General features: G+C 42.9%; 2 protein-coding genes and 1 long non-coding RNA gene across 16 annotated transcripts in view; 2 read left to right on the top strand and 1 right to left on the bottom strand.

The window, feature by feature from the left end:
- Positions 1–6,954, bottom strand: part of TAF1A (TATA-box binding protein associated factor, RNA polymerase I subunit A) — a 37,172-nt gene extending 30,218 nt beyond the window's left edge. For 7 of the 10 annotated variants that reach the window (XM_037895679.2, XM_043543619.1, XM_037895676.2 and 4 more), the window contains exon 1: positions 218–6,954. The gene's annotated coding sequence lies outside the window, so the exon portion shown is untranslated. Of the gene's footprint in view, positions 1–11 lie in introns of all 10 variants that reach the window. The other 3 variants (XM_037895677.2, XM_043543618.1, XM_037895678.2) reach the window with 2 other exon arrangements.
- Positions 6,811–9,399, top strand: LOC122465179. The gene is made up of 2 exons (XR_006289820.1): positions 6,811–6,909; positions 9,204–9,399. It is a non-coding gene; the product is annotated as an uncharacterized LOC122465179 (long non-coding RNA).
- Positions 9,400–12,875: 3,476 nt separating this feature from the next.
- MIA3 (MIA SH3 domain ER export factor 3) overlaps positions 12,876–21,167 on the top strand; it is a 36,995-nt gene continuing 28,703 nt past the window's right edge. For 3 of the 5 annotated variants that reach the window (XR_006289804.1, XR_006289803.1, XM_027832626.3), the window contains exons 1-3: positions 13,160–13,391; positions 15,104–15,237; positions 20,677–20,766. Coding sequence is in view for 3 of the 5 variants with exons in the window: in XM_027832626.3 (XP_027688427.2) it covers positions 13,244–13,391; positions 15,104–15,237; positions 20,677–20,766 (372 nt within the window). In the remaining 2 variants the exon portion in view is untranslated. Of the gene's footprint in view, positions 12,911–12,930; positions 13,392–15,103; positions 15,238–20,676; positions 20,767–21,167 lie in introns of those variants that run through there. The other 2 variants (XM_043543604.1, XM_027832625.3) reach the window with 2 other exon arrangements.

Here is a 21,167-nt window from a genome sequence, read left to right as displayed (position 1 = left end):
TCCCGCCTCACCTGCGTGAGCCGGGCCTGGAGGTCCCCCGCCGACCTGTCACGTGGGCCAGCCCAAGGCCAGGCCCCCCCCGGGGGTGGGCGAACCCAGCTCCTAAACACGCGGCACGTGCTGGAAGTGGGGCCGCTCCCAACGGACGTTTCCGCACGGCTCCAGGGAGGCGGCCACGGGGGATTTGCGCAACCGAGTCTATCCGGGGGCTACTCACATGGCCGCGCGCCGTTTCGGCGACATTGCGGTTTAAAAGCGGCTGCCGAGAGGACGGTCTGAAAACGCGCTTACGCGTGACTTTGACCCACAGGGCGGAGCCGCCGAATTGATGCGCACGCGCGGTGTTGGGTCCGACGGCGGGATCGGGAGTGGTGAAGCTGCCTGTGATTGACGGAGGGATCGGCGCGTGCGCCTGGGTGTTCGCGCGCGCTGAGAGCCGCGGCCGGTGCGGTGAGTGCGAGCCCCTCCTGCCGCCTCCCTTGTGGCGGGGCCCGCTCCCTCAGTGAATGGGGGAGGGGCCAGTAGGCAGGAGCCGCAGCCGAGCCGCCGCCGCCACCACCAGCAGAGCCAGGCTGCGGGTGGCTCCAGCAGGGGAAGCGCCGGCAGCCCGGGCACGCTGAAGCTGGGCTCAGCTCAGCCCCGCCCCCAGCCGCGCGGGGCGTGTCCGGTCCTCGCTGGCGTGTCCAGCGCAACCGCGGGGGCGCGGCCCTCTGCCGCGGGACCGGGCTTTGATGTGATTCGGGGCCTGCTGTGACCGCGGACGCTGGCACTGGGCAACGCAGAGCCAGCCCTGGCCTTCTACCTGAGCCTGGATCTGTTGCCTCGTACCGCGCTAGGGCCGGGGCCTGGCTTGTGAGATAAGGAAAAAGCCCCACTTTTTTACTGCTGACGGTGGGGGAGAGAGGGGACGAGGGTTACAGCAAGGTTATGTGTGGCGTTGTTTGTAGCCATGTCCGTCCCAGGACATGAGAGAGGCAAGGTGGGTGAGGTAACAGCTTTAATTGGACCGGCTGTTGTTGGTGAGAGAGACAAGCTTTCGAACTACACAGAGCTCCTCTTCAAGTTAGGTGGCTGTTTTCATGTGCTATGATATAACTGTAATTTCTTTAAAAATAGGTATACACCTCCTTTATTTATTAACAGGGAGCTTATTCAGTGGCTTGGATTTGCAAAGTAGGGTTACTCTGATCACTTAGATAAGTGATTGTCCTATAAGTATGATGATATTTAATATAAAACCAAATTAAATGCTAAAAAGTCAAGATACAGTAGCAGCATGTAGTTAAACAGGAGAGCGTACAGTACAGGATAAGGGCTGGTCTACACTGAGAACTTATATTGGCATAGCTAAGTCTGTCAGAGGTCCATACCCCTGTGAGATATAGCTAAGATGACCTAACTTTGTGTAGCCAGTACTAGGTCAACTGACGACTTTGTCCATCAACCTAGCTACCACCTCTCAGGCCGGTGGGTTACCTATGAGGATGGGAGGGATTCTCCTGTTGGTGTTGTAGGTAGTGTCTGTACTGAAGCACTTGTAGCTGTGCTGCTGTGACATTAAGTGTGAATAAGTCTTAGGTGTAGACTTACCCGGACACCATTGTTGATGGGAGAGATCTCTCCCATCAACATAGTAAACCCAGCTCAATGAGCAGCAGTAGCTTTGTTGGTGGGAGAGCATCTCCCAGTGACATAGTGCTGTGGAGGTGAGTGCTTATGCTGGCAAAATTTGTTATTCGGGGGTGTTTTTTTTCACACCCCTGAATGACAAAAGTTTTGCTTACATAAGTGCTAGTGTAGACATGGCCTAAGTGAGGCCCCAATACTGAAAATGTACATGCACTTAACTTTACACGTGAATAATTTCATTAACTGTGGAAAAAGGTGCATTAAGTATATAGAATCATTGGGTTAAAAGGGACTGCAGGGGTCATATAGTCCAGGGGTTCTCAAACAGGGGGTTGGGACCTCTCAGGGGGCTGCGAACTTATTACATGGGGGGTCGTGAGCTGTCATTCTCCACCCCAAACCTTGCTTTGCCTCCAGCATTTATAATGATGTTAAATATATTAAAAAGTGTTTTAAATTTATAGTGGAGGGTTGCACTCAGAGGCTTGCTGTCTGAAAGGGGTCAGCAGTACAAAAGTTTGAGAACCACTGATCTAGTCTAACCCCCTTCCAAGATGCAGGATTTGTTGTGTCTAAACCAGCAGTTCTCAAACTGTACGTCGGGACCCCATTTTAATGGGATTGCCAAGGGCTGAAATTAGCCTTGCTGGGGCCCAAGGCTGAAGCCCGAGCCCCACTGCTCGGGGCCAAAGCCCAAGGACTTCAGCTCTGAGTGTGTGTGGCGGGGGGGGGGCCCTCAGGTTACAGGCTCCCCATCTGAGGCTAAAGCCGTTGGGATTCGGCTTTCCCCCCACCAAGAGCAGTGGGGCTTTGGCGGGGGGAAAGCCGCCTGCTGCCCAAGGTCACCCTGCCTGGGGCGGCAGGGCTCAGGCGGGCTCAGGCTTCAGTTCCCCCTCCTGGGGTTGTATAGTAATTTTTGTTGTCAGAAGCGGGTTGTCATGCAAAGAAGTTTGAGAACCCCTGGTTGAAACCATCCAAGACAGATGGCTGTCCAGACACATTTTGAAAACCTCCAGAGAAGAAGCCTCCACAACGTCCCTAGGCAGTCTGTTCTATTGTCCTACTGCTCTTACACTTAGGAAGTTTTTCCTGAGATCTAATCTAAATCTGCTATGCTGTAGTTTGGACCCACAGCTTCTTGTCCTGCACTCTGTGGCAAGAGAGAACAACTTTTCTCCATCTTTTTATGGCAGCCTTTCATGTACTAAAGACTGTTATCGTGTCCCCCCCTTAATCTCCTCTCTTCCAAACTAAATATACCCAGTTCCTTCAGTCTTTGCTCCTATGTCTTGCATTCTATCACTTTGCTCATCTTTGTTGCTCGCCTCTGGATCCTTCCTGGTTTCTTCATATCCTTTCTATACATTGGTGACCAAAATTAGACCTCAGCTAGAGTACTGTGTCCAATCAGTGCCAAGCAGAGCGGTACTGTCCCCTCCCCTGACTTGCATGCTATGTCTGTTAATACAAGCTAATATTGCATTTGCTTTTTTTGCAACAGCATCGCATTGCTGACTCATGTTGTGGTTGTAATACACCACAACTCCCAGATGCTTCTCAGCAGTGATAGTTATCCCTCATTCTGTATCTGTGTTTTTGTTTTTTGCCTAAGTGTAACAACTTATATTTGTCTTTGTTGAATTTCATTTTGTTCTCCAATTTATCAAGATTCCTCTGAATTTTTTAGCTGTATCCTCCAGAGTGTTGACAACCCCCCTCCCCCCCAGCTTTGTGTCATCTGCAAATTTGATCAGTATGTGTTGTCTTCCTACATCCAGGTAATTAATAAAGATGTTAAACAACACCGGACCCAGAACAGTTCCTTGTGGAACACCACTTGAGACCGCCTTCCAATCTGACATCATTCCATTAATAGTTACTCTTTGTTTGCGATTATTTAACCAATGATGTATCCACTCAATGGTAGTTCTGCAGAGCCCACATTTCTTCAGCTTACTTATGAGAATGTGATGTAGGACTGTGTCAAAAGCCTTGACAAAGTCCAGGTATATTATGTCCACTGTATCCCTCATCCACCAAACCAGTTACCCTGTCAAGAAGGAAAGCAAAACGGTTTGGCATGATTTGTACTTTGTAAATCCATGCTGGCTGCTAGTGATTACCCCTTCACTCTCCAGGTATTTGCAAATTGAATATTTTATACATTGCTCTAGTAGTTCCCAAGTATTGAAGTCAGACTGACAATAGTTTCCCCAGCTCCTCCTTTTTCAAAGATGGGCACTACATTAGCCCTTCTCCAGTCTTCTGGGACCTCTCTTGTCACCCAGGAGTTTGTAAATATTGCCTGTGACGCCAAGATTTATTCAGCCAATTCCGTTAGTACCCTCGGGTGAATAGCATCAGGCCCTGCTGATTCGAATTCTTTCAACTTGTTCAAAAGATCTCTGACGTGTTCTTTACTTATCCCGATCTGCATCCCTTCCCCTTCATTGTCTCTGATATCTTCACTAGTCGTCCGGTCGCTTTATTTTTTGTGAGAATGCTGAAGCAAAGTAGGCATTGAGCAGCTCTGCCTTCCTATCATCTTCTGTTACCAGCTCACTGTCTCCACTGAGGAGTGGACCCACACTGTCCCTGATCTTTCTTTTTTGTCTGACATATTTGAAGAACCCCTTCTTGTTGTCTCTAACATTTCTTGTCAGCTGTAACTCATTCTTTGCTTTGACTTTCCTGATTTTTGTCCCTACACACTTGCACTAACCCCATATATACTTTCCTTGGTGATGTGCCTCTCCTTCCGTTCCCTGTATGTGTCCCTTTTGGTTTTTAGATGGCTTAAAAGCTCCTTGTTCAGCCGCGGCCTCCTGTGGCTCTTCTTTCCTTTCCACTGCGTTGGAATAGCTTGATATAGAGTATCTAGTATTACATAAGAATAAATTTCTGCAGGTGTATTAGATGATAAACAGAATGGTTGACAAAATAGAGATTACAAACTCTTGAGAGAAGATTAGATAAGTTAAAGATTTTAACAAAATTAAGCTTTATTTGAGAGCATTGGGCAGGGCTGAATTGGGGGGACAGGTCAGGATTTTAATGGGATGGTACAAGTGTGTAGATGGAATGGGCTTCCTTTTAAAAGTGTCTTATCATATTTCAGTAAAAAGCAAATTCTATAAATGTAACATTTTACCTTGAGGAGTCCAATAGTCCTTTTTAAAGACAGAAATAATAGTTTAAAAAGGGGGGGGGGGCAGGGGTGAGCTCGTTTAAAGGCTCGTTCTATTACTAGAGTACAACACTAAAAACTTTCAGAGCTTCATTGTCCATCCCACAGGAAGTGAGTGGGGCTGTTTACTAGACAGAGTGTTTTGTTAGTGCCTGCAGCTGCAGATTAAATGTGTTTGTCCTTGTTTGGAGGTGAAAGTGGGGAAGGGGCAGTGTGGGGGACAGACAAGGAAGCAGAAATGGATAAGAATGAGAGTGAAAGGTTTGGTGGGCTTTGTATGAATGCTGTGGAGGACTGAAATGATGGGGGGGACCATGTATGGCTGGAATGGGGTGAGGTAGTGTATAGGAGAACGCAGGTAGGGAAAAGGGAGAACAGTTTCTGGATATATGTAGGGAGAAGAACAGGAGTGCAGCAGACTGGAAGTGGGGGAGCTCTCTGAAGTGTGGATAGGTAGTCTATGCAGGGATATAGCAGAGGATGTTGAAGTCAGGGATAGGTTTGTATGCACAGTTTAAGGAACGAGGGTTAGGTAAGTGAGTCATTGGATTTGTAGGGATTAGTAATGTATTTGAGGATTGGAAACAGAGGATCTTTGGTTGTAGGAACAGGCGTGTATATATGGGGACAGGCAGGGAAGCAGAGTTTGGAGGTAAGGGATTGTGACCCTAAGAACTCCTGAATGGCAACTGGTAAAGGAGGTTACAAGAATATCGTGATTCTGGTGTGTACATCCTGGTTCACCAGAGAATATTGTGTAAGGAATCAAAGGAAAACCAGTGTCACCCTGGTTATAAATATTGTTGTATATGTATTGCTACTATATAAGGAGTGATGTATATGTACTGAAAATGTTCCTACAGTTTGTATCAAGGTGTTACTCCGCAGTAGAGGTGAAAAACTGGCTTCCTGCCAGACCAGAGATGTATGTTTATCTGATGTGAATGAGACATTACTCAATTTTCATTACAATCAGCAGTTTGAGCTACATGCAGATGAAGAATTGTGAGATTTAACAGAAAGAAGAACAGCAGGGGGAAAAGAGCATAATCTGAGGGTGCACCTCAAAGATTTACTGGACTATACCTGGGGGACAAGGAAAGCACCCTGTAATCCTGCACCTAGGAAGTAAATGGACAGTATGTTTACCTTTACAAAAACTGGACTCCAGGCAGCCTTGATTGGAAGAATTGCAAAAAGGGCTGTGTGTGAGATAAGACTCTAGACAGGAGGTTAGCCTATTAAAGATCCCTAGAAAGCATGTATTGATTTTGTTGTACATGTAACCCTTCTGTTTCCATTATCCTTAATCACTGCTCACTTGAATCTTTGAATCTCTGTTCTTTGTAAATAAACCTATTCTTGTTTTCACTAAAAAATTATATCTAAGTATTGTGGTATTGTACAAGGAGCTAAACCGGAGCTGAATCATTCAAGCTAATGTGTATCCTATTCCCTTGGGGCAGCATACTTGGTATTACTCGTAGCGTTCAGCTCCTCATACACTGAACACTCAAAGGGAATGCTTCAAAGGGCTTGGGGACTGGGGTGCCCCCGTTAACCTGCAAGGGAACGTAAGGGCTGGCAAAGCCCAGAGATTGTTAGGGTGCTGACACGACACCCAGTTAAGCACAAGCAATCTCCCTCTCACTGGAGACAGGAGGGTAACAAGGTGACTCTCAGTCCTGGGCACCCTGTGAACAGTCACACTGGTGTGTGGAGGGGACAGTCAGGTGTTAATCCCCATCTTTTGAAAAACTAATAATCTTTTATTTTGAAATGGTGCTAATCTTTTATTGTGAGATTATAGTACAATTTGATCATTTTATAACAAAATGATGTACCACAATGAACTTGAGCTCTTAGAGCTGGACTTTCTCACTGTCTGTATTTTTGGTTTGTTGCCTGATTAATTTTAACCAATTAATTGATAAATACACATGTGTTTCTTGTGGCCATGTGAAGATGACTACTGTTGTATTTTTTTGTAGATGGTTTTTCTAAGTAAAAGAAAAGCTGAATACAAGATCTCATAAAATGGATGAAGTACTTCGCCTGGTTACCAAGTCTCATTTTGATACTTGTTGATTTGAGTAAGACTAAGTCCTTGTATTAAAGTTTCTCCTGTGGATGTTTCAATACTACTTTTCTTGGTCATTCATTTAGAATATAAGCTCCTCCATTCAAAGAGTCTGGCTTCTTCTGCGTCTTGTGTAATACAAAGCAATACTAAAAAGCCATCCAGCTCCCCACAGCAATAGCCAGTTTCTTGAGGTCCAAACACACCAAGCAACAATGAGGAGTATATAAACCAGGGATAGGCAAACTTTTTGGCCTGAGGGCCACATCTGGATATGGAAATTGTATGGTGGGCCATGAATGCTCTCGAAATTGGGGGTTTGGGGCGGGGGGTGAGGGCTCCGACTGGGTGTGTGGGGACTGGGCATGAGGGGTTGGGGATGCAGGAGGGTGCTCTGGGCTGGGACTGAGGGGTTTGAGGGTAGGAGGGGGATCAGGGTAGGGGCGTGGGGAAGGGCAAGGGCGCAGGCTTTGGGTAGTGCTTACCTCAAGCAGCTCCTGGAAGCAGTGGCATGTCCCCCCCTTCCGGCTCCTACACGCTGCCCCGTCTGCAGATGCTGCCCCTGCAGCTCCCACTGGCTGCGTGGGGCAGAGGCAGCATGCGGAGCCCCCTAGCTGCCCCTGCGCTTAGGAGCTGGAGAGTGGACATGCTGTTGCTTGCGGGAGCCACGCAGAGCAGGGCAAGCCCTCGACACTGCTCCCTGGATGGAGCGCTGGAGTGGGACAAGCTCTGGACCCCACTCACTGGCAGGAATTCGAGGGCTGGATGCGGCCCCCAGGCTCTTGTTTGCCCACCCCTGATATAAACTATCAAGGAACTTGTTTCACTAAACCACTTTCAAAAGTGTTGGGCTTGACCCAGTGTTGCTTGTAATGTTTGCATATCCTTTTGTGTGTGTTTGTTTTTTCCTGAAGAATAGTTTGCAGATTTTTAGTGTATTCATAAGAATGGCCATACTGGGTCAGACCAAAGGTCCATCCAGCCCAGTATCCCGTCTGCCGACAGTGGCCAATGCCAGGTACCCCAGAGGGAGTGAACCTAACTGGTAATGATCAAGTGATCTCTCTCCTGCCATCCATCTCCACCCTCTGACAAACAGAGGCTAGGGACACCATTCCTTACTCATCCTGGCTAATAGCCATTAATGGACTTAACCTCCATGAATTTATCCAGTTCTCTTTTAAACCCTATTATAGTCCTAGCCTTCACAACCTCCTCAGGCAAGGAGTTCCACAGGTTGACTGTGTGCTGTGTGAAGAAGAACTTCCTTTTATTTGTTTTAAACCTGCTGCCCATTAATTTCATTTGGTGGCCCCTAGTTCTTATATTATGGGAACAAGTAAATAACTTTTCCTTATTCACTTTCTCCACACCACTCATGATTTTATATACCTCTATCATATCCCCCCTTAGTCTCCTCTTTTCCAAGATGAAAAGTCTGAGCCTCTTTAATCTCTCCTCATATGGGACCTGTTCCAAACTCCTAATCATTTAGTTGCCCTTCTCTGAACCTTTTCTAATGCCAGTATATCTTTTTTGAGATGAGGAGACCACATCTGTTTGTGATATGCAAGATGTGAGCGTACCATGGATTTATATAAGGGCAATAAGATATTCTCTGTCTTATTCTCTATCCCTTTTTTAATGATTCCTAACATCCTGTTTGTTTTTTTGCCACTGCACACTGTGTGGACACCTTCTGAGAACTATCATACACTCAAATAATATAAATATGAAAATATGTCTTAGTAATCACAGTGGTAGGTATTTGATCTGGTATAGTCCCCTGCTCAGGAGGACAGAAACAAACAACAGGTTATTATAATACAGTCCCTAACCTTGCAAAGATTTACTCATGTGCCTAATTTTAGTATGCAAAAAGTCCCATTAACTTCATGGAGCTACTCACATATATAAAATTAAGCACAGGGCCAGAGATATTTTCTTTCAAGGAACTTTTGCCCAAGCTACCCAGTAAGTTCAATTACCTAGAACATTTCTATGCTGTAGAGGGATAACTGAACTTACAGGGTAACTTGGGCAAAACTTTCTTTAGAGGAAAAAAAAAGTGACACAGGTATCCATAAATACTTTAAATTGTAATGACTAGAGAGAACTTGGAGTGGTAAATCCATGTTTGTAAGCCAACAAAAGCCATGAGGCTTTGAGAGATGGTGATTACTAGAAAAAAGGGATCTTGCTTCTCTTTGTCTGTGGCAAAGACTTGTCAAAGTGGCATGTTTCATTTCCCCCTTGCTTCTGTCCATTAAACTGTCACTATTACCTGTTTTGTTTTTTCTGTTTCAGAAACTGGTAGTGAGAGGTCATTATCAAAAAGCTGTGTCTTCAGAAACTAGCACCTAAAAATCTGAATGGAAATTACGCTACAAGAAATTCTGACATCAAACTAGTCAGCTAAACTTCATTCTTTTGTTCTGACATTATAGAACTTGTGAGCTCCATGTACATTGCAGCACATTAATATTAAAATATTTTATACATATGTATATGTCTTCTAATTTTACAGTGTTTACATGTATATTGTGTGCTCTTCCATGAAATCTAATTTTACGGCTAACTCACTCTTGGCAGGGTCTTCAGTCACTTAAACATCAATCTTGGAAAGCTATATTTCAAAAGAGAATTTCAGACTAAAACGATTTAAATTCAGGGTGGATATCAGAACTGTGTGTGGCTAAATCCATTTGTAAACTTCATACTACTTAGAACCTATTAGGGCTTTTCTATGGTGAGTATCAGTATCCACAGTCTGCAGATGTGGGACCTGAAGTAGAGAGATTAATGAACTGATTTACAGAGATACTTATGCTGCATGGCACCATCAGCAGCACTGTGTTGTACAGTCAAGGCACTATGCTAGGGAAGTACTGGCTTAGAGAGAGAAGGGCCCCAGCTACTGATACATCCTGCAGCAGCTGAGTGTTTCTTGATCATCTCCCAGCCAAGTACAGAGAACTAACAGGATGCTCAAAGATACTGTAGCTCACGAAAGCTCATGCTCAAATAAATTGGTTAGTCTCTAAGGTGCCACAAGTCCTCCTTTTCTTTTTGCGAATACAGACTAACATGGCTGTTACTCTGAAACCTGTACCCAAACTTGTCATCAGAGATTTTTTCTTAACATTGTTAGTTTATATATAATATAAACTATTATTTTAAATTCTCTTACCTTGCTGTTGTCTGAGGATATGATAACAAACTGATCTTTTTTGGGGTGCAGCAAAATATAGAACCTATATTTTTCCAAGGGTATGTAGTATTAACTTTGCTACATCCTTTGGGCTTTCAGTTCTCCTCCTAAGAGAATGTAGAAATGGGTTATAAAGCAAAAATCAATAATCATGAGCATATGATAAAAACACGAACAGTAATTCTAATGTGATTAGTTCTGGTGATGATTGCTAATCATTTGAGATAAGAGCTGATAATAAATTGAAGAGCACGAAGGACTGCACTTTCTGGGGTCACAGAATAACCTCCTGAGCATTTAATTATTAATAATCCTTTGTGCTTCAGCGATGATCTCAAAGTGTTTTTCAAATGTTAATTAGTTTAAAAGGACTCTGAATCACAGCTTGCCAACTCCATTTTCTAACGTGTACAAAGAAACAAAACCCTTTCACCTTGATCATCAGACAGCTCCACTGGGCATCCCCATTCATAGAATCATAGAAATGTAGGGCTGGAGGGAACCTCGAAAAGTCCTCAACTCTAGACACCTGTGTTGTGGCAGGATCAGGTACAACTTGACCATCCCTGACAAGTGTTTGGCTAACCTGTTTTTAAAGACTTCCAATGATGGGGATTCCATAACCGCCCTTGGGAGCCAATTCCAGAGCTTAACTACCCTTATAGTTTTTTGTAATATCTAACCTAAATAAAAATATCCCTTACTACGGATTACTAATATCCCATTACTTCTTGTCCTAACTGTGGTAGCCATAGAGAACAATTGATCATCCTCTTTATAACAGCCCTTAATATATTTGAAGCCTGTTATCAAGTCCCACTCAGTCTTCTTTTCTCAAGACTAACCACCCATTTTTTTAACTTTTCCTCATAGGTCAGGTTTTCTAAAGCTTTTATCATTTTTGTTGCTCTCCTCTGAACTCTCTCCCATTTGTCCCCATCTTTCTTAAAGTGTGGTGCCCAAAACAGGACACAGTACTGCAGCTAAGGCCTAACTGGTGCCAAGTACAGTAGGACAATTAACTCCCATGTCTTACATATGACACTCTACTTAATACATCACAGAATTATATTACCCTTTTTCACTGCTGCATCAGGAGTGACCCCTGCAGTATGCCACTAGATATGCTGTCCCAGTTTGACAGCGAACCATACATAACTACTCTTTGCGTGTGGTCTTTCAACCAGTTGTGCACTCACCTTATAGTAATTTCATCTAGACCCCGTTTCCCTAGTTTGCTTTTGAGAATGTCATGTGAGACTGTGTCAGAAGCTTTACTAAAATCAAGTGATATCACATCTACTACTTCCCCCCACTTGGTCAGTAACCCCCCTCATTTCAGGATCCAGTTCAGAATTTGATTTTAAATCTTCTCCCCCCCCCCCCCCCCAAATTTGCTCCCATTGAAGCTATGGGGAGTTTTGCCATTGACTTCAACAGAATCAGCAACAAGCATCTATTGTCCATCACCTATTCCCCCTAAACCATATCCTTTTGTCTGCTTGCAGCCGAGGAGCCAGGTTGAATGTCTACAGATAAACTGAGTATATGGAAGGAAGAAAAGACATTCCATGTAGCCACCTTTACCCTTCAGACAATTCTCTGTGGCTTTCTTTGCCCTGGACTGTTAAATAACTATAATGTAATGTAAGAAGGCATGCAAGGTACAGGTACAAACGTAAGGAGCACGTATTTTATTTACAAAACAGCCGTAATGTAATTCATGTTAATATATAGCAGCAAATGCAACTTACAGAACAGTTATAATAAGCACCTTCAGGGCCCAATCCTACCAGCACTTACCTGAGTAACTTCTACCATAAGCAGTTGCATTTAGTTCAGTGGGACTATTCACATACATTTATGTGCTTAAGCATTTGTGAGATTGGAGCCTAATCAGCCAGACTTGTGTGAGGACAGGTACGGCTTTTTTCCAATAATGAAGTCATGAAGCTCAGATCTAGATCTGAACTTCTGCAAGGATTGATGGGGAGAGTTAAGATCCAGTGTTTGGTTCAGCCCCATTGCTACTGTTAACCTTTCAGAATTACATTTTATTACTGTACCACATTCACAATGTTGATGTGTTCTGTTAGTACACTCATCTAGCATATAGATACAATGTACTCAAAGATAATATGAAGAGTTACCATTATTATTGCTTGACTTCTTGCCCCATTTTGAGCATCGCTACCCACCAGAAATATGTACAACAGATAGAACCTACTCCACCTTTACACTCGAAGAGGGAAAGTACCTGTTAAGTCATCTAGTTCCCCTGGCCAAGGGAGGCAGGATTACTCCTTACAGTGAACTGAAAAGGAGGGAAAAGGTTAAAGGAGACCTCTCGACTTCTGAAAGAGTTCATTCCCCACTTCCAGGCCTCTTATCTTGTTAACCCAGCCTTGCTCCAGACAGTGACTTTGGCTCAGTACTACATCTGAACAGAAAATATTTTGCTTTTTGGAATGCACTAGACTACATGTACGTCCAACCAAATTTCCCTTCGGAATTGAGCAGGACTCTACTCCTGTATACAAGTTCTCAACCCCCAAGACTTCACTTTTTCCATACGTGGAAAAGATTCAGCCCTTCAAGTGAAGAAATAATCACCGCACCCCAACTCCCGGGCTCTGAACAAAAGCAACGACTTGCCACCTCTTTCAAGGGTGAAGAAAGTTCTGCAAAGAGCTCCTCTGCCATGCACTACCCAGGATATCTCTGCTCCCTTCGTATTAAAATCTGCATGTAGGAGCTGTGTGGGCATCGGGCGTCACGCCAGGAGGCTCTCAAAGCTGGGACGGTAAGTGTTCCTAGGAGGGAGGGGAAATGGGGTGGGATCTGGCCGAGGTTAGCTGGAAGTGGTAGGAGTCTCCTGAAAGCAGCCAGTCTCTTGGATGGGGCACCAGGGGGTCCCTAAATTCCTCCGGGGCTAAAGTGAGAGGGGAGGGGTCCTTGTCCTCGGGGGCTGGGACGGCCGGGGAGGGGTTCCTCGCCTCTACTCTGGGACAGGCGGTGGATTTCTTGCTCTTCCCCCTCCCACCCAGGTCCCTCCTCCCTCCACATCCTCCTCCATCCCGGCTCTGCTGACGTGTCGGCCCCGCTCCCTCCTCCCACCGCTGCCAGCCCTGCGAACATGGCTGCAGCGCGGCCGCGCGTCTCCCTCCTGCTCCTCGCCCTAGCCGCCCTGCTCCTGCCCGCGCAGCGGCCCCTCTGCTCGGCCGGCAAGCACCTGGACCGGCGCTTCGCCGAGCGCAAGCGCTGCGCCGACCCGGAGTGCAGCAGTAAGTGGGTGCGGGGCGCTGGGGTCCCCGAGGGGGGTCCGGTCCCGGTGTCTCTGCTCGGCAGCGGCCAGGAGCTGTTGGCATCTCTAGGGGCCACTCCCAGGACGGGGCAGGGCTTGGGGGGCCTGCTGGGGTCACCCCTGCTGCGGGGAGGGGGAGATGCTGGGGTTTACCACCCTGCGCCCCCACACCTCTGCTGCACCCCCAGCGCCCTCTTGTGGGGCGGGAGATGCTGAGGTTACCCTTCTCCCAGCGCTGCCTCTCCCTTGTCGGGGGAGGGAGGGAGAGAGGGATGCCTGGTGCCCTTCCCGCTGCCCACAGCTTCCTAAAGATTGCTTGGAAACTTGTTGCTTAGTTTATTACAAATAGTTGTTTGCAAGTACGCCGCCTGGGTGTGTGGTATATAGGGAAAGGGACAAGGGCCCGGGTTGGTTACTGGGGGATCCGGCTAGGGAAGGAGACATTCTCTTGTTTTCTGTCTAAGCGTTTGACCCTACTTATGGGAAGAAGCGTGTTTAAAAGCTACTCCGGTTTTTGGAGGCCCGGTGTCAAAGCGGAGCTGGGTGCTGGTAGAAAGCTCCTGCGTTCGGGTTATTACCCTTTTTGGTGTCTTGCTAGCCTTGTTGGTCTGAGGATGGCCAAGTCCCCCTCCCAGTTTCCTGGTGTATTACACTGTTTGTGTTTTAGATTTTTAGTATACATCAAAAGTTTCCCCTTCCATGTAAACAAAACCGTGTCTTCCAGCCAGAGAGGATCCATTCTTAATATTTTTTTTAAAACAAAGAGCAAAGAAAATAGATTTCACACAAACAAGCAACACTTGAACTCATCCTCCTTATGCGTGGGTTTGCTATTTCTTTCCCTACATCAAGTAAACCCAGAGCAACCTGAGTTCTTGGAAATATTATACAAATATTCAGGCATTTCCTGTCTCCCTAGGGGACTTACTGTATTTATTTTGTCTGACAGGGAATGCTATGCTCCAGAGTTCAGTCTGAAAAGGTACCTGACACTTGGCATATTGACAGTCCAGCAGAAATAATTTTCCATCATCTTTGCCACGGATTTGCAAGAATAAGCCTTCCAAAATACTTAGGAAACGAATTGTTGTGGCATAAGCCACAAGAGTCTGATTTTTTGTTTTGTTTTTACTTTTATACAAAAAAAATCACAATTATTTAAAACTGTATATCACAAAAAAGTCTTTGCCTTACTGCGTAGACTTCCTAAAGACTTGCCTTGATCAACTTGTCTTTCATAAATTGATAATCTTGACCAGTTTTTTTTAGCCTTCCCCAGCTCTCTTCCTCCTGCAAAAACCCTTTTCAAAAACAAAACAAACCTCCACCCTCTACAGGTATAGTTTCTGCACTGAGTAACATGAAAGCTGGTTAGTCATGAAGCACACATTGGATCCATCTAATTTAAAATTATTATTAATAATAACACCTTTTTCTTAGTGTGCTTTTAACATTTTCAAAAGTTCTTTGTAAAGGTTGTAACTTTTAACATCACATCATGAAACAATCTTAATATCACCCTATATGTTTTTGTCTCTTATACCAGTCATATTCTTATCCCTTGACAGATGCCCCTAAATATATTAGTCATATTCTGCATACAACAAGGCCTTCTTTCCTGCTAATTAATACAGATACTGTTCAGGGAACTGTGCTGTATTTAAAATGCTATATTTTGTTTTCTTTGCATAGTGTTGATGTATCGAGGGAAAGCAAAGCAGGATTTTAAAGGTCCGGACTGTCGCTTTATAAATTTGAAAGAAGGAGAAGCAGTGTATGTGTATTACAAATTAATTGGAAAATCGACTGAGCTTTGGGCTGGAAGTGTAAGTATTGCAAAATGCTTATGTTATTTCAGTTGTATTGGCCATTTTAGCTCTGTGCATTTCAATAATCTTTATTTCTTTTGCCCCTTTTCAAAAATATGAAAACACCTTTTTACAGAGAAGAGATAGTATAACAGATGTAATTTTCACTTGAGACAAGATTTTAACACGCACTTTAATTTTTAAAGGGTGCTATTGGGTCATATTTGGATCAAACATTAGGTTTTGTAAGAGTGAACTTCTCATATGTTAAATAAAACAAGAGAAATATATTTCCATTTTTAAAAAATTCCCCTGCAGTGTTTGCAGACCGAACATTGTGCTAGTACATGAGAACCTGAAAGTGATTAGAAACTAAGGTCCCAGTCCTGCAAAGCATCTGTTTAAATTTGCACTCTGTGTGTGGTCTCATTGGCTTCAGTGACACAACACACACTGCATAAACTTAAGCAAATGAATAAATCTTTGCAGGATTGTGGCCTATGGCTTTTTATATACTCATCATCCTATCATTCAATTGACTAGGTATTGTTATTGTCCAAGTTGACTAAAAAGTAAGAAAGAGAGGGGAAAAAAAAAGGCAAAAAGAGTGTAAAGTAAATTGGACTTTGAAAATTATTTCAGTTTTAATAAGGAAGTGTTTGTAAAACTTAGGGTCCTCAGTGGTACTCACTGATTTTTCATAATCAAACTGTGACAGACCTTTAGACAAGCCTGTCTTCTTGTTTTATTCTGTTTAAAGATAAGTCACTTGAGTAGGAAAAGAAGAGCCCTTCAGCAAACCCTCTCAGATCCTGATCCTGAAGTCATTACATGGCAAATTCCTGTTGACTTCAGTGGGAAGAAGTTTTGCTTACATGAGATCTGCAGAATGGGGACACTCACAGGGAAGAGGAAAGAAGATTATTAAAACATACAAAAAGTCTAACCTTGCAAGGTGCTGAGCAGCCTCAGATTCCACTAATATCTCTGGCAGTAGATGATGCTCAGCATCTTGCGGGGTCATGCCCTTAAAGTCTTTATTCCTGTCTTTCCCCTGCTCTTCTCCATGTCTTTACTGTTTTGCTCCAAAAGATGAATGCTGCTGTTGACAACTAAGTCTTTGTGCCTCAGTGAGCTGGACTGGACCTTCACAAAGCCATGCTGGCTGTTATTGTGTGACTACTGGCTTCATGCACTGGCAGGAGGTGTTGCTTAGGGAGGGGACAGGCAGCCTCATAGTAATAGTAGGATCCAATTAAAATAGCATAGAAGAAAGTGGAAAGCTGTGCCATGTTGGTGAAAGAAGCAGAATTTATAATTATATCATGCTGGCAATTCCCTTCTGACACGTACTGTACCATAAATAACCTGGATAATTAGATGGCACCAGTTTCCAGGGCTGCCTGTTCTCCACAAACACAAAGAGCTAACACCTGGGCCAAATCCTGCAGCTCCTACTCACAAGCTAGCAAGGGCTGCAAGATCAGGCCCACAGATTATTCAACAGACAAGAAATTGCAGAATCAACATTTTAACCATATTCATTAACAGAGCTAGTGCCAGTAGCTTAAAGACACGTTGTCAGGCTTATGGTAATATACTTAAAAAAACCCAAATCAGAAGTCCTTATTTGTGTTAAAAAATAACACCTTACATTATTAAATTTGAAAGAATTTTAAAAATCCAATTTATTTTTCACTATTTAGGCGGCTTTCTGCATGTCTAGCCAACAATGAGAACAAACTAATCAGTTTAATTTTTGTATTTTTAGTTTCAAGTCAATTTCACTTTCAGCTTCTCCTGATAACACAATGCTGCAATAACTAGGTTGCAAGCTCTTCAGAGAAATACTTATTTATACATGTTTTAAAAATTTCAATTAATGTATGTAAATAGAACCTTTTCTGTTCATATTAGGGCTTCGTAAATGTGCCTTTGTAAATGTACTAACTTTTGGAAAAAATTTGACTTCAGTGCCCTTTTATGAAGGGATAAGAGGGAGTTATAAAACAAAGAAATAACTACAGGGGTACTGTACTTATTTATCATACAAGGAGTTAAGCTGATTATATTGCAACCTGCATAAACAGTTTATCGTCTGAAATGTATTTTTACAAATTTCCACCATAAACTTTAATTTTATTGACTCTTAAATGTGGGGAATTTTATTTGTTTGAATAATTTATGGCTATTTCTAACCTACTTATAGTTATTCTGTCCTTGTTTTGGGCCACCAGATGAAACTGTATTTAAGGATCTGAATTACTAAAGAACTGGGCCCGTTCCAAAACAAAATTTATACATATAGTCCCCATCTTGCAAGTGACTGTGCCCAAGTGGAGTCATTTGTAAGATCAGGGCCATAATAAGTATGGGTGACTTAAAGGACCATGATCAGATGAGCAAGGGTTAATGCAGGTTGGAAAATCTAAAGCAGTTGTTCATTGTTTTACATGCTCCTTTACTTGCCTATTAACTCATCCCTCTATTCAAGCTGTTGTTGATGATTGCAAAAAACCTTCAAGCTGTTGCAAGAATAGAGTCTTAGTCTTGAGTTCATTCTTGGATGCCCTCAGTATACAGATTTCTCATTGAAGTCTAGGGGAATTCTGCATGCGGAGGGTTTGCAGGATCTACTCTGTGGTTAGTACAATGGAAGATGCTCAGAGTGTTACAGAATAATTCTGTTTTTAATTCCATTGAAACATCAGTTCAGAGAAAATATTGCTGCCGGGTTTTCCTCAAAGCACGAAGAGTTGATGGTCATATCATACTTCAGTTTTTTAACTCTATACATTATCGTCTCTGTAAGGTATCCTCCTCCACTCCCCCTCCCCCTTGAACAGTCCATAACACCAAAATAAAGAACACCCCACATTTATAATCATGCCCACATTTTAATCAGGATCTCTAATATCCCAAACTTCTGAGCAGCTTCAAACAGCTGCTCCTTTTTACAGTAACAATTTTTCAGTGTTAGACTTCCTATTTCTACCCCACAAAAGTATATATTACTCTGTGGTGCAGGATGAAATATTATTCAGTCCTGCACCAGATAAATGTTTCCTTCTGTTTCCTTGCCTCACATCCAAAATAAGAACTTGGCTTGTGGCCACCTGTCTCTGGAATCATGGTTGTGGATGGAGTTACTTTAAAAACAAATTATGTGAGAGAGAATTAATTTCTGGAAGATCCACATGGAGTTCAGGAATTGCTCTTAACATTTGGTTCTAATCTTTCTGAATGATATACAAAGGCTACATAAAATGGTAGAGCAAACTAACCCTCTCTTTGCACTTGTAACTCAGACATAGTAGGATAATATTTCATCTTTCTGGCTTCTGTCATTGTGGTATTCAGCAGGTGGCGTGAAGTGATTGCTTTCTGTGGTATCAAGATGTCAGTATCATTTTGTGAATCAGCTATGGGAGGTCGCTGTCATAGGGAAGCACTACAAGTACAACTATCTCAGACACATACAGACTTCAGAGACTGCCAGTTCTTTAATTCTAGATGCAAGTGTGTTTAAACCCATGTCTCATTTGCAGATCAGTTCAGCTGCCAATTAATTGGGAGCATCTCCCAGACAGGCTGCAGGATGCATTTTTTCCCCTCGATTCTCTGCCATGACATTCTATTTTCCTTTCAAGCCTCAGTCACTACTGAATAGAATAAAGAATATTTTTCTTTGCATGCATGGCAATATATAGGAATAAGTTTTTCTGTCATAGGCCATGTTAAGTTGCAAACTGGGTCATGGCAAGGGACTTGTATGCTTGGAACCTTGGATTATAGTAAAGTAGTGTGAAATTGTGATGCCTAATTGTCGTCATTACGATTAGTCCCTAAGGAAGCTACTTTGAGGCTTTGGCTTTTGCACGTGAAAGAGTCTTTGAAAAATGGAATATTAGCTGGCGAAGAAAAAGATGGAATAATACTATGGGAATAAAGGGGAAGGGATTTAGAACTAGCCTTTCTAGGCTAATTGCACACTCCCTGTTACTTGGCTTGCTCCTATCGCAAATATAATATACAGAGTTTTTTTTAACATGGTAGCAGTTACTTCTCCCTGCAGTGTATACAAAAAATTGGTATCAATTGCGTAAACATTACTGTTACATAACTAGGTTCCACAGCTATTTCATTTAGGATTTGAATGGTAAATATTTTAAAAAGGAAACTCCATATCCCTGCAGTATTTCATTCATTTGTGAGTGTATTACTATGTCTATGTATTGCACACCTAGACCAAGTTCTAATATTATTTGCACCATGGCAAATCCAGAGAGCTTCACTGAGCAGTTTGAAGCTACTCTGGATTTATAGACCAGCGTAATCGATATCAGAGTGTGTCCCATCTGAGGGTGAACTATGTTCTTTTTTATTTTGATCCTTAATTGAACGATCTTCACGCATACTCTCCAAGAAAATTGGCAATTGCCTTCTTGCTCTGACAATAAAAACATCAAGATATCGAGGAAGTGAGCAGTGCTTTCTTCTTGAGCATATTTTGGCTTTCTAGGGACTCTGTACTCTTAATAGGGTGTCCACCAGTTTCTCATTGCTTTGGCTATCTAATCTTTGAAGCAATACTGTGCTATTCATATTGGCTTCCTGACAGCAGCTATCAGAGCTTCCAAGTGAGAACATTATTCTGTGGATCTTTAACTAGTGAGTGATAAGAGAGGTTTTTGTCTCCTACTGTTTGCGTTTGATCACCACATCACCTTATTCTTAACTGACCACCTGCAGCTATTGCTCACCTGGAAACACTAGCTACCGAAGAACAAATGTGTTTGCAAAGAGGGTCACATTTTACACACTGATACTAAGGTAGATAATACTAGTGGTGATAAAAGGCTACTGTTCAGCAATTTGCAATAGCTCAGGGGCAATTGTGTGTTTTCTAACAGCTGGCTTTAAGAAATCTTTCCAAAATGTGAAGTGAGAAAGTTATGGAGAAGGTTGGTTGTCTGCTTTAAAAATGTAACATTTTTGCAGACAGGTAGGCCTTATCACAAAAAGATATTTTTGCTAATTGTGCACAAGAAAGTGGTCGGAGCATTTGTGAAGTCAGTGAGAGTATGCTATGAGCCATGACTCCTGGGTTTCATTCCAAACTCTCCCCATAACTTGCTATGTGGCCCTATGCCTTAGCTGGCCCTGTCTTTGAAAGGGGTGTAGAAATACTTCCCTACTTCTCAAAGGTGTTGTGAGGCTTAATTAATGTTTAGAATCTCAAATTAAACCATTGAAAGTGTAATGTATTACTGTTCTGTTTCTCCAATTTATTGTGGTAACAACCTGTATGTCTAGAAATATTTAGGTTTGATATCTGACTTGATATATTCTTAACTACTAATTGTATTTTTAAAGTCGCTTTTTTCCTAATGTGGCTTTACAAGCGTCTTTACATTGAAACTTTTCTTTTCGTTTTGTTGTTTTTTATTCTGGCAGGTTGGCAGTGAATTTGGATATTTTCCAAAGGATTTACTTGAAATAAATTATATTTATAATACCAGTGATGAACTAGAACTACCAACAGATGTAAGTTTTCATTGTGACTTTTTTGACTGGCTTTATTATACTTTATGGCTCATTCCTGAACTGTGAGTGAAATCAGTGAGAGAGAGAACTGGAACCTCAATAACCCTAGAAGAAAAAAACTGTAATTACTTTTCAGTCCGTGAACTAATATTGTGTGTATATATGTCTATATCCACCATAATTTGAACACTGGACTTGTCTTAAATGAAGCATTCTTTCTTCTGACAAAAAGTGACTAAATAACTATACATAGAATGGTCTCAGAATCCCTGAAGAAGTGTTACTAGCTAGGTTGTATGGAGGCTGTTTCATACAAACTCTGAATGAATAGGTTTGTTTCCCAGAACTTCTGGAACTTAGAGAAAAACTTTGGAACTGTGTAAGCCTCTTTGTTTGCTTTA

This window comes from Chelonia mydas, chromosome 3 (assembly GCF_015237465.2).
Source record: "Chelonia mydas isolate rCheMyd1 chromosome 3, rCheMyd1.pri.v2, whole genome shotgun sequence".
NCBI lineage: Eukaryota > Metazoa > Chordata > Testudines > Cheloniidae > Chelonia > Chelonia mydas.
This window is presented reverse-complemented; position numbering and strand designations above follow the sequence as displayed.